We start from the raw sequence: 14100 nt of genomic DNA, 5'->3' as shown, positions 1-14100 counted from the left end.
AACAATCAGATATAATAGAAGCAAAAATATTGAATTTTGAATTTTGATAAATTATTTTTTGAATTTTATATCCAGCCACCTTGATATTTTTGAATTTTGATAAATTATTATTTTTAGTTCTAGACATGATAAATTGATATTTGTAGTGATTTTTAGTAGTTATAAATTAATTTTTTTATTTTGTAGTTTTTTGAATTTTCATTTAAAATTACTACCAAGTATTAAAATATTCTGAGTGTTAAAAATAGTCATATTTCAGGTTCTAAAAAATGTATATTTTTAAATTTAGGAACTAAAATAATAATTAAACCTATGAAATATATATCAAATAATATTGTATTAAAAAAATGTATTACTAATTTGTTTAAAAAATGTATTGTTAAAATTTATTGAAATACTCTTGGTCTCTCAGCGTACTCTAATAAAATGAGTATACCTTCTAGACTTTTTAAAAAACGTGTACTTTAATAGATATTCAATATAAATTTCCTCTGTAGCCATATTATTGTATTCATTAATATGTTTTCTTAACTTTTTTAACCCGTTTTATTACCAAGTTATTATCTCATAGTTTTAACCCGTTTTATTCGCATGAACCTCAAAATGAGCAATTCCAACATAGCAAGTAGTCTAGGGTACTCCTCCTCCTCCTCCTCCTCCTCCTCCTCCTCCTCCTCCTCCTCCTCCTCCTCCTCCTCCTCCTCCTCCTCCTCCTCCTCCTCCTCCTCCTCCTCCTCCTCCTCCTCCTCCTCCTCCTCCCACGGTGGCGGCAGAGTGAAAGAACACAGCTATCTTAAAATTGGAAAATATCTAGGGTACAGCGACTTTGAAAAGAAAAAACCCTCAAGACCAATTGATAGGAAGAATGCTATCACCCTTTCTCCTCTTTCGTATTCAAAAAAGAAAAAATAATTCTTCTTCTTCTACCACTACTATCACCATCACCACATTTTACCCATCAACAGCGTCTACCACCACCACCACCAGACACCTTCGCTGCTACCTTGGAGCGTCACCTCCCTCCCTCCGCCTCCTCCTCCTCCCCGTCCCGCCTCGCCGGCCTCCTCTCCAATCGCGACATCCTCACCTCCCTCGCTGTCGACGACGACGTTTCGGAGAGAATCAGCGTCGGTGCCGGCGCCATGGCAGAAGCGATCGCGAAGCAGTGCGGCGTCCCCAACGACGACGTCATTTTGGAGGAATTAAGCCACGATTGCCCTCAGCGTGGTGCCTTCGTTCTCCCTGTCACCTCACTCCCACCCTTACGAATAACTCTTCCCTCTCATTTCTCACCATGGCCAACCCAATCTCTGAGACTGAAATCCCCGACGAAACCCTTAGCCCCAACGCCATCCCCGATCCTAACCAAGACCAAGATTCTACCATGCAAGCCCCGATCCCCACCATCCTCACTGTCATCGACGACGACCCCGAGCCCGACTCCTCCACCGGCGCTGCGACTTGCGGCGGCGGCACCACCACCAGACGCACGACGAAGCGGAAGAAAGGCCCGAAGAGAACCGCGCTAGAGAGAAGGTCTCGCAAGAAGCTCCAGGTAATCGTCACAACCCTAAATCCCATTCCTTTCACACCAGCAAAAACCCTCGATTTCGAGAGGCACCAGAGTCTCTTGCGGCGGCTGGGGCTCTGGTACTTCGTCCACGTCGAGTTTGATTCGGCGCTCCGCGGCGATCTCCTCGCTCAGCTCATCACGAGCTACGTCCCCACCAATCGGTGCAGCTACGTCAACGGGGTTAGGATCAATGTGAACCGCGCCGATCTAGGCCGCACCTTGAAGCTTCCGGTGAAGAAGACTGGTTGCGGTGGTGGTGCCACCGCAGATTCGATAGACTCCGCGGAATCTATAGCGTTTGCTGAGGAGGTGGTGTATAGTTGGATGCTTCTGCATGATGGATATATTAGGAAGCCAAACTTGGAATTGCTGCACACATACAACTGAAGTACTCTTTCTTCTCCGACTTCTTTTTGAGATTTTCTGCCTTTCTTTTTTTTTTTTGTTAATTGTTGAGACGAGAATCGTGTTTTGCAGATGAATAGTAGGAGGGTGGGTATTAGCAGTAGTGAATTTGCAAAAGGTGTTCATTTTTGTTAATTCAATGTTTGTTTTTATATATGCTTAGTTTCCGAATAATAGAGAACTAGTTACTAATTAGGACCATTTTTTTTTTGAATAAGCACCAACAATGTGATGCTCCAAACAAAAGTAGGTTATCATCCTTTAAGGTTTCAGTTTCAAGCTTTAATAAGTTTATTTAGTCCCTAATTTTTTTAAAAAATATTCAAATTAATCCGCGTTCAAATTATATAAAAAAATTTAAAGGAATCCTTTAAATTTTTACAAATGTTCAAAATATAGTCCATTACACTTGACAAGTAAGAATCAATTTGAACCGTTTTCAAAACCAAAAGAACCAGCATGGATGTGAGAATGAAAAAAATAAATAGCTGTAAATCTCAATGTTAGCTTGGTCATCTTTTCTATTGCAGAGGATGGTGGGTTTAACAGCAGAAGCTTTGATATCTCTAATCTATCACTTTGATTACGTACTAAAATTATGAATAATGATATGAATTACTTGAATGATTTTTTAGTTATTTACTTTTGCCATTTTCGCAATTCATTTTGTAACATTTTGTCTTGAAAATTTTCAAAACATTGTTATAAAAATTTTAAAAGAGTAATTTTTATGAGTTTAATAGTGATATACTCATAATATAAATTTTTTTATAAGATTAATCAATTATAAATTATTATTATTATTATTATTATTATATGACTTTAATGGTATATAATTATTATAAAAATTAATAAAATTATCAATAAAAATGAATTGTAAAGGAGTGGAATGCATGGGATACCTTTTTGTTTTTCTTAAGACAGTTGTGGACCCATATGAGAGATGCGGCAGTAGTGCACGCGTTCTTGCGAGTTCATTTCCATTTTCCTCGTTCTTGCGAGTTCATTTCCATTTTCCGCGTTCTTGTATTGGAAATTGGAATCAAGTACACTCTTCTTCATAGTAATTATCTGAGTCTACATTTTTCATGTTACATTAACGGTAAGTGTTAATTAATAAAACCTATAGTGAAAATATTATCTTTTTTATTCTCTTTCTATTTAAAGACGGGAGTTTTATCATAATTGTGTGGAAGAATTAATGCTGGATATTAACGCACAGGAGATCCATGTAAAGATTTTTGGATGATATATTTTGTTTCTAAATTTCATTTTGTTGCATATAGGGAAAATGGAGTTTATGCATATAGGATTTTTGGAGAATAGATAATTAACAACTCATATGTGATGATATAAAATAATTTTATATAATTATTTAATTATAATTTATCATAATGATGGTTTTATTAATTTTTATAACAATTATATACCATTAAAGTCATATAATAATAATAATAATAATAATAATAATAATAATAATAATAATAATTTATAATTTATAATTGATTGATCTTATAAAATTCTTTTATATTATGAGTATATGACTATTAAACTCATAAAAATTACTATTTTAAAATTTTTATAACAATGTTTTGAAATTTTCAAGACAAACGGTTACAAAATGAATTGCGAAAATGGCAAAAGTAAATAACTAAAAATTGAGTGTAGAGTGTGTTTGGATGAGAAAATTTAAAATTCCAAAGAATTTTAAATACTTTAATTTAAATTCCTTCATTTCTAAAATTTTATGTTTGGATAAAAAATTAGATTTCTTCATTTTTAGAATTCTTTCATTTTATTAATGACTTCAATCACCCTTTGGATGTAATTCAAACAAAGGACTGGACGGAGGCTATTTGGCTTCCATGAACCCTTTGGATGGTGCTATTTTTAATGAATATTTTTTTCCTACACAGTAATCATATTATTATTTTCATTTAATTTACAGGAAAAGAAAAGACCTAAAAAAAGAGCAAAACTCCGAGAACTTGAAACAACAATGGCTTCACTTTCCCTCTCTCTCTCCACACAAACAACACCAACCTCTTTTTCCTTCATATCATCCTCCATCTTCTTCTCTTCACACCAATTCCACACACACAATAATTCTCCTTGGCATAACAAGAAAATGTTCTCAAGCGCCGCGGCACTGACCTCCAAAACAAGCACCGCGGCACCGCCTCCACCCTCACTCGCGACGAGGTCTGAGGCGGCGGCTGGAAGCCCTTCCTGCAAAAAAAAAACCCGGCCGCGCCCGCCCCGGCGGAGGCGTCATCTTTGGCCCAAAGCCCCGCGACTGGTCCATCAAGATCAACTGCAAGGAGAAGCGCCTCACCATCTCCACCGTTGTTGTCAGCGCCGCCGCCAGTGCTGTCGTGGTGGAGGACTTCGCGGCGGAGTTCGCCGATAAGTCAAAAACGAAGGAGTTCATCGCAGCGATGAAGTTGTTATAAGAGAGAGAATACTAGTTCATCGCAGCGATGAAATTGTTACAAGAGAGAAAATAATGAGAGAATAAAGGAATTTTTCTGGAGAAGCTGTTAATCCTACGGCATAAGAGAATTTCAAATTCTTTCATAAAATGAAAGAATTCGAAATGCTAATATTTAAGTTAATTAAAATCCCTGATTCAAATACTCAAATTTCAATTTCTTTTCAAATTTTTATCCAAGCATCTTATTTAATTAAAAAGTAATTAAAATCCTTTAAAAAATTGAATTACTCTATTAAATTTATCCATCGAAACATACTCTCAAGTAATTCGTATCATTATTATTAATTTAAATGTACGAGTAATCAAAGTAATAGATTAGACATATTAAAGCTTATGCTCTCGAACCCATCTTCTCCAGTAGAAAAGATGACCAAGCTAACATTGAGCTTTATAGTTTTTTTTTTTTTTTTCATTCTCACATTCATGTTGGTTGTTCTTTTTGTTTTGAAAACGGTTCAATTTTTCTTACTGTCGTAGTGTCGTTAACAGAAAATGGATTATTTTGAACATTTGTAAAAATTTAAAGATCGCTTTGAATGTTTTTATATAATTTGAACGCATTAAAAAAGATGACGCCACGGATTAATTTGAATATTTTAAAAAACAATTAGAGACTAAATAAACTTATTAAAGCTTGAATCTCAAACCTTAAAGGAACATAACCTACTTTTGTTTGGAGCATCATATTGTTGGTGCCTATTCAACAAGAAAATGTTGGTGCGTGTGTCTATATTATAAAGTTACATAACTAAACAATAAATGCTCGTGATGTCGTGGTATAACAGGGAAAAAAGCCGTGGTACATTACTATATATTATGCGAAACTTTAATTTGCCCAATTGTAGACAATGTGACAATGTTATATTCTTTAATCAAACAACAAATCATTCTTCAAATTAACTTGTTCGTATCAAAAGCACGCTAGACCATTTTATTATGATGAACTCAACTAAAAAGTAGAAAGATCTTTGTCTTTCTCACATAGTCACATTCATAACTGAAATGTTGCATTAATTAGGGAAACAGAAAGATGCACATCCATAGAAAGAAAGCACATCGATCATCAATGGGTCTTCTATCCACCATATGAACCCGATGTATTGAAGCACAACTGGCCATAAATTTCCTGATCATTAAATTAGCAATGACTTTTTTTACAATTAGTATATTCTAATTCAGAATTATAAGAATAAGAATAAGTCGTGGTGCTATACCTTTGATGTGTCGTGTCAAATTAATAAGAATTTGGCTGCATGGATACCTTTTTGTTTTTTTTTTTTTAAGACATATGAAAGATATATGCGGCAATAGTGGATGCATATGAAAGATGCGCTAGTGGGGTGTAAAATGCGAGGAAGATGCGCTAGTGCCAATATCTCTGATTGGAGAAAAGTACACTTTTTGTTTGGAGAAACGACACTTTTCAGCTCATGCGGAAATTAAGGGAAGCAGAAGCCGAAAAGGTAACACTTATATAAGGAATCTGTCATATCAAAAGGTAATACTCTGATACCTCTGATTTCTAATTAGTATACTTTATACTTTGGGATCTATAGAGTAAGATGCAACCATCCCAGGTAGTTGTTAGTGATAATTATCGTGTATACTTAATTTTTGTACCGAATTTATACAATAATTATTTTAATTTTTCTTATTTATTACTTAGTCTGTTTTCAATAAATTAGAATTTAATATCTTTTAGTTTATTGAAGTTCCCGCTTCCTAGCTAATTAATGATCATGTTAACCTTGTGTGATTGGTTGGTTAGGTGCACGTTTCTTAATTGGTATGCCATAATAAATTATTTTATGAAAGATTTAAAAATCTAAATTAATCTAGGTTTTCTAACTAATCCCTATATCTTCTAACTTTGGATTTCTCACTAACAGTGTTTACAATTATGTAAAACTCTTATTTGGAGATGAAAAAACAAAAGAATCTTTCACAATATGCATGATATTTCACTAGTTTAATTGAATATAAAATATTATTTAAATTCCTAAAAAATATGTGAAGAAATTTTTTTTTTATATCAATTTATATTTTACAGATAATATTCATTTTCTTAACATAAATAAATTGAATTGAGATTTTTTCTTAATGAAGTCATAATTGAAAAAAAATAATGAAATATACAACACGTTATAGAAAATAGAAGTAATTTATTAAACATATTCTTATCAAGTGTGTTTTTAATATAAGTTGCACATTTTTCATTTTATACACAAATAAAAATAGCCCTATATAACGATGTAACTCTTGACAATAGCTAAATAAATATAGTCATTTCATGTCTACCCTAATGTTGAGTACTTTCTCTATTATATTTCATGTCATTTCCCCCCTGAAATCCAAGAAATTAAATTTCTGCATGCATTTTCAATCGATCGACTTCTGAGTTTGAACATGAAGATGTTTGATTTGGTGTTGTGCTTTATTCGTGCTTGATATTTTTTATCATACCGATGAACACTTAATTTCTGGGTGTTTAATTTTCGATTTTCAATGAGTAGATCGATCACAGTCTAGGATAAGGCGACATCAATGATTGTTAAAGATATACAAGGAATTGTTGGTTTGTTTCAAGATACACTTTAAAGGAAAATCTTATAATATATTTATGTATCAATGGATATTAATGCTGAGTGAATGTTAATATCAATGCTGGAATTTTTTTTAAAAATTAAATAAATATTAATTTAATAAATGTCTTTGTTGTTTAGGAGGATTTGTTGGGTGAAAAAAAATCATAATAAACTTGAAATTAAAGTGTGTGTATGCTCTGCATGGCGAGGATAAAATTACTGAAATAAACAATCAGATATAATACAACAAGCAAAAATAAAAAGTACCATAGATATAGTGGAAAAGGCTCATAGCTAGTCTTCTTTTCAACAGTTTTAATATATCTATTGACGATTAGTTTATGAAACAAATAAAAATGAAAAATATAAAAAAGATAGAGTTTAAAAAATAAATAAAGAAATGCATAGGTGCACTACAATTAAGGCCATATTTCATATAGATAAAAAAAAATAGAGTAAATAAAAATAAAAAGAGAAACTAAAAATAGCTTGAAAAATAAAAATATAAAATGATAAGTTGATATGTTTATGTTTTACTTCCTTTCTTGATTATTCTTATTGTACCACAGATATAATCAGATTTGCATCGCTGACCTTTTGGTACAGCTTACCGTACACACACACACATATCTGATTAAGTGATTTTTATAGTGTTTAAGTGATTTAGTTTCTTAATTTTAATTGTTTAATTTGATTTTTATATATTTAATTTTCCAGTTTTATTTCATTTATTAAAAAGTGCATGTATAATTTTAAAAGCATAGAAATAAAAATTGAATAATTAAAAAATCAAACCTAGCTACATCAACAGTTAACCCCTACTATTATTACTTCAGTTCCATGTGCATTGTGCAGTTACGTTACTATTTCTATCAAATATATTAAATATCAAATTAATAAATACAATAGAGGAAATTCACTATTTGAGCCAACTGGGAAAATTGAAAATATTTACCTAAATAGTATAATATGAAAATAATTTACATGGCATGAAGTGTTTTTGGCACATAGGTTCAGGAGGCGTCATGTTGAATGTAGTCTATGCATTAAATTAAAAATAAATATAGATGTAATTCCAACCTTGTTAAGTGCATTATCCCATTGTTCAACTTTCCAAAACGTCTTACTTGTGCTTTGGACCCGGAAAACTCCCATTAATACCCGAACATTTTATAGTTAAAAAAATAAAAAATTGATAGGATAAAATAATTTTATATAATTATCTAATATAATTAATTTATCATATGATAACTTTATTAATTTTTATAATAACTATATACCATTAAAGTCATAATCATAATTTATAATTGAATAATCTTATAAAATTGTTTTATAGTGGGAGAGTATAAGATCATTAAACTCATAAAAAATTACTCTTTTCGAATTTTCATAACAATGTTTTGGAATTTTCAAGACAAAATATTACAAAATGAACTGCGAAAATGGCAAAAGTAAACAACTAAAAATTCATTCAAATAATTGATATCATTATCCATAATTTCAAAGTACGTAATCAAAGTAATAGATTAGACATATTAAAGCTTCAAAAACTTAGTTATTTTAAATGAGGTTTGAAAGTCATACGTGTAACACATGATGATATACGTAAGTTTCAAAAACTTAGTTACTCATCAACAAGGAAATGACGAACAAATTAAAACAACAAATTTAATGAGAAAAATGTTCCGTATAGTTTGAACAATTTGACTAGAAAAATTAAGTGCGTAGAACATAGAGGGCACGTAGAACATTTTCCTATATGATATGCCAAAACAATGAGTTCATACGAGGGAGTGGAGGGACAGACATTTTATTAAGTGCTTACATATATTTTTTTGTTTTTTAAATTTAATTTTTAATTTTATCTTTGTAAAAAAATTTATTTTAATCCTTATAAAACATATATTTTTTATTTTACATTATTGAAGTACTTTAAATAATATTTTTTAGACGACATCACCAATAAATTCAGCAAGCCACCTTCATCATTCTACACAGGCGGTGGGTCCAACACGTCAAGCAAAAGATAAGTAATTTTAACCCTCCAATTTATTAATAAAAAAATTAATTAATTCAAAATTTAATCAAAAAATAAGTAAATTTTATTTTAAAATTATTTTTATCAAAAATTAAACTTGAATAATATTTAAATAATTTAATTTTAACTTTAGCTATCAAGTACTTATATTCAATCACTTCTTGAAGTATAGTTGCAACAAGAAAATGAATAAGGTTATTTCCAATTAATTTCCCATCAAAATTTTGCCATAAAAAGGATATGTGAGAAAGAAAAAAAAACATTAATTTGTGACATGAATTATCATCCTTTTTTCGACCATAAGACTTTGAACTTTTCACAAGGGGTTGGCGAATTTGATTGAAAAAGATTCTTAAACAGAAAAAAATTAGCTAGCTGTTCAATTAATCCATCAAGATTTGAAGTTTCTATTGTGCGTGACAGACTGACAGTAGTGCCCAAATCCAACACAACCCTTCATTCCTCTTTAAATTTGAGTGTTGAAACTCCATACTTCACAAGTGCATCATATTTCGTTAAATGTCATGGTGATTAAAGATTACATCACTTAACTAAAATAATAGGAATGCTCACCAAAGCTTTTAAAATAACAACACAAGGGCCAACTCGTATTAATAGTATATAATGTATATAATCTATATCAAAAACAATTATATTGGCAAATGGCAATACCAAATTTTCATCTTTGTCGATTCTGTAATACACAGTGCATGAAAAATAAAGTCATAATAATAATTTGAAGCATGTAGCTTAGGCTGTAAGAGATCCGTATAGGCTACAGCGACTTCTTCTCCCTTATTGATTTTCTTGATGATACTCCTCACAACCAACCTTAGACCATAACCCAGGCCCCCTACATTCTCATGCACAAAATGGCCCTAATTAGTTTCAAAAACGTAAATGAGGTTTGAAAGTCATACGTGCAACACATGATGATATACGTAAGTGATGATGTCTGGTGGTGGTGGTAGAAGTTGTTGATGGGAAAAATGGGCTGAGAGCCCAAAAAACCCAACAGTTAGAGGTAAAAGTAGTAGTAGTAGAAGAAGAAGAATTCATTGTTTCTTTTTTGAGAAGAAAAAACAAATTGTGACATTAATTATCATTTTTTTTCTCCCGAAAGACTCAAATCTTTTCACAAGGGGTCGGCGAATTTGAGTGAAAAGATCTTTCTTAAAAGAATAGAAAATCAATCAAGTTTCAGAAAGAAAATGGAGATGGAGAATGAAGAGGAAGAAGATGGAAGCAAAGGAAGGGTAGTTCATATTTTCTTTGGAGGAGGGATGCTAGAAGTGTAGGAAAGAGAAGATTGGATTGAAGCTTTTTTAGGGTGGCTTCGGGCTAGCATAATCTTTTCTTATGTTGCTGTAACCAATAGGTTCAAGGTTAAATTTTTTAAAAGATGGGAATCAAAAAATTAAATCCTTCATCTCCATCAAATTTTATTGTTCCGAAAAAATTTGAGAGAATCCACCTCACACTTTTTAAAATTTATTTATTTGTATATTTTAAATATATCATAGCTTACTTTATTAATTACATTTTAATTGAAACAATATATAATATTTAACTTATAATAAAGAACTTAAATTTTTTTTAAAATAAATTATATTTTTAATTAAATGTATAATTTTAATTTTTTTAAATTATTTAAATAATTAATTACTTAATAATAATAACATTAATATTAATTTTAATTTTACTGTAAAATACTTAACACAGATGCTGATCCCTGTTGCTGTTGTGCTCGTAAGTGAAATGGCACGATCTAAAATCGGAGAAGTGATCGAATGGCGCGCGTGATGAAGTTTTTTCTTTTTGTTTATTGTTCCATTTGTGTGTGTTTTTTATTTTATGTAGTCACTTAAAAATAATAATTCATTTATATTTTTATAATTATAGGAAATAAAGTATAAAAATAATTATATAGTTAATAATCATAGATGAAGAAAGAACAAATTATTCAAATAATAATTCTTGTAGAATTATTTCTCATCTCATCATTTATATTTTTTTTTAAGATTTAATAATTATAATAAATAAGTCATCGTAAATAATATATAATACATATCATAATAAAAGTATAATATATATCTATATATATATTGGGGCAAGGAGTTACTTACACACCAGACCCCGGTCCGGTTTCTAATGTTGAAGAAAATTGATCCCAACAATCTAAGTCTGAACAGAGTGAAACTCATGATAATTTTTATTGTCATGGCTACTTTCACCTTTTTCTCTCTGTACCTCCACTAATTAATGTAATAAATAATTTAAATATAACAAAACAAATCTTAACCACACTATACAAGATCCATACGTTTATAATAATTTACATGTCTACACTCCAATGCCTTCTGTACACATTTTTGTCATTTCCTCAGTAACCAAACATCTTGCTCGGTTAATTGTCACAAGGCACAAGTACACATGCTCTTTAAGTTCTTCCACTTGTTTCCTAAACCCATCACCACTTTTCTTAAGCTCCTTCACCATTTGCAAAGAGAATTTATCATCCTTCTTGTCCAAAAAGAATTGCACCATTGTCCTTTTATGTTCAATTTCATCATAAAGCCGAGCCACAACTCTAGTCATTGTATCAAAGTCTTTATTCAATATATAAGTTCCCTTGGCTGCTATATCAAGCTGATCACAAACATTACTAAGAAACATTCTTCTTGAAAACCTCAAGTGTGGAAGCTCTCTCTTATTAAGACTCTTGCATGGAAAGTTGAGAATTGTTGGCCCCATGATTAGTGTGCTTAAAGTATGTGCTTCTGTAACATTGGCAGTGATAGCCACTAAGTCATACATTGCAACACAAATTTCTGATGTTTTCTTCAAATATGTCATTAGCTTAACTTTCCTTCCCAACTTCTTTCTCATTGATTTCAAACGATGCAACAACACTGATGAGTTCTCATCACTAATGAGCTTGAATAAGTCATGATTAATGTTAAGGTTTGAAAGTGGGTTTTTTGAGAAGATGAATGAGTTTAGCTCAAAACTGATTAGTTTGAATTTTTCAAGAGAATCATCATCATCCATGATACCTAGAGCTCTTTCAATGAATTGGTAATTGCACTGGACTTGGTTGATGCTTTGGAGAAGATGGCTGCAAATGAAAGAAGCCTCAGCACTGATGTCAAAGTAACTGAGCATGAGATTGTTTAGTTCTGGTGTCTTTGAAATATGATCAATAACGGAATGTATAGTTTCTTGGCCTGGTTCAAGGAGGATTTCTGAGAATTTATTGTGATTGGAATAAATAGAAGGCTGGTTTGCAAGTAATTGAGCTTTGTCAAAGAAATCAACGTAGGATTTTGTCCTTAGAGCCTTGTGGTACTCCTCATGGAAGTTTACACTTTTTGGGGCATCTCTAGGTGGCTTCCAATCTGAAACAATAAATATATATTCATCAATCAAATTCAAATGTCAAATAGATAGTATCATAGAAGCTTATTTATGAAAAATATGGTATAGGTAAGGGTTTGGAAGAGATTTTTGGAGCTTATAAAGGTAGGGTTTTTCTTTCAGGTGAATAAGGGGGGCTAAAATCCCTTATGAAGGTGGTTTAATTTATAACTTTTCTATAAGTTTTTTTAAAACTTATTTTAGGGTTATGTTTAAATAAACAACTTATTTAATAAGCTTTACATGAGGGATTATACCATAAATTTGATCCTAAAATATATTGGAATAAGTTAAAAAGGAGTTTGTTTTAGTAAGTTATATCAAGAAGCTTATTGAAATAATTAACTCGACGAAAACATTGAAGAATCATAAAATCAAATAAGCTCTATATAATCTCTTCTAAATTTTCCCTATTTTTTCCCGGGTAATTCCTATATATACCCTATGTTTCACATATAAAAGCTTATCAAAATAAACTTTAAGCTTATGAGTTAAGCTTGTAAATAATTCTCGAACGATAAATTAAATATATTCTAATTAATTAAGTTATTTTTTTGGATAATTAATTAAGTTATTTACTTAAATGTGTACTAATTGAGATCTAAATAAATAATGCAGTGCACAAGAAGTCAGCTCAAACAAAATAAATAATTAAGTTTTTTTTTGGATAGGCAAATTAATAAGTTACAAAAATTACAAAGCTCTTGAAGTCTAAGGCCTGAATGGTACGCAGAAAGAAACTCTCGAAGCTTGACAAATTAAGAAAATGTGCAGTTTTTACATTCATTAATTTAGGAATAGGGGGAGAAAAAACTATCAGTCGTTAAGAAACATGTGCTAAGCTTTTCTTTTTAGCCTCTCAAACTGTGTTCTATTATTTAATTTTTAAATTTCACTCATCACGGTTTCAAAGAGCGTATTGATTAAGAAAACAAAATAATTTAATTTGATCCTAAAAACGTATATAGCTAATTTTCTTAGAGCAAGGAATTTACAGGTTGTCTAGAATTAATTAGACCATAACATTTTCCTTACGTAAACCAGGAAAAGAGCAAGAGTTACTCTTTTCAAAGCTTTTTCATATTTTTCTCCTTTGTATTGAATGAATAGAGACATAAATAAGTTAAGCTACACAAAGCATTTCCTGAATATAATTAAGCAAAAGATTGTTCTTGAAAAATGATAGCCTTATCCTGACATGTTGCAAGGAATAATAGTTTTATTGTTCGGTGGATTGTCAAATGAAAAGCTGAAGCAATGAGAACATACCTTGGCAAGCCTTACAAGCTCTTAATTTTGATAGCATACTAGGTTGATCTTTCGAATTAACTTGATGTTGAAATTTAAGCCTGAAAAGGAAGCTATATATGATTATATGAACAATAAAACTCGTTTCTCAATCACTTAGCTAGTGCCTATAAACTTTCTTGGTATATATTCTGTTGAAGTTGATGCAAGTTTGCTTTTATAAAGCCTCTCCAGTTTGTTACAATAATTCATGTTTAAGGTTTCTTTCAGATATATATAATCATTCTAATTAATCTCTTCTTGAGAGAGACGGATATAATGATTACTTTTCCAAGTTGTT

At 31.0% G+C, this 14100-nt stretch overlaps 1 protein-coding gene across 1 annotated transcript; it reads right to left on the bottom strand.

Moving 5' to 3' along the window:
* Positions 1-11438: 11438 nt before the first annotated feature.
* Positions 11439-13818, bottom strand: LOC114389979 (UPF0496 protein At1g20180-like). The gene is made up of 2 exons (XM_028350671.1): positions 13782-13818; positions 11439-12493 (listed from the first exon to the last, which is right to left on the bottom strand). Exons 1-2 carry the CDS (start codon positions 13816-13818, stop codon positions 11439-11441), a joined length of 1092 nt encoding a protein of 363 aa, XP_028206472.1.
* Between the last annotated feature and the right edge of the window lie 282 nt (positions 13819-14100).

This window comes from Glycine soja, chromosome 16 (genome assembly GCF_004193775.1).
Source record: "Glycine soja cultivar W05 chromosome 16, ASM419377v2, whole genome shotgun sequence".
NCBI lineage: Eukaryota > Viridiplantae > Streptophyta > Magnoliopsida > Fabales > Fabaceae > Glycine > Glycine soja.
Note: the sequence above shows the minus strand (reverse complement) of the source record. Positions and strands in the feature narration are given on the sequence as shown.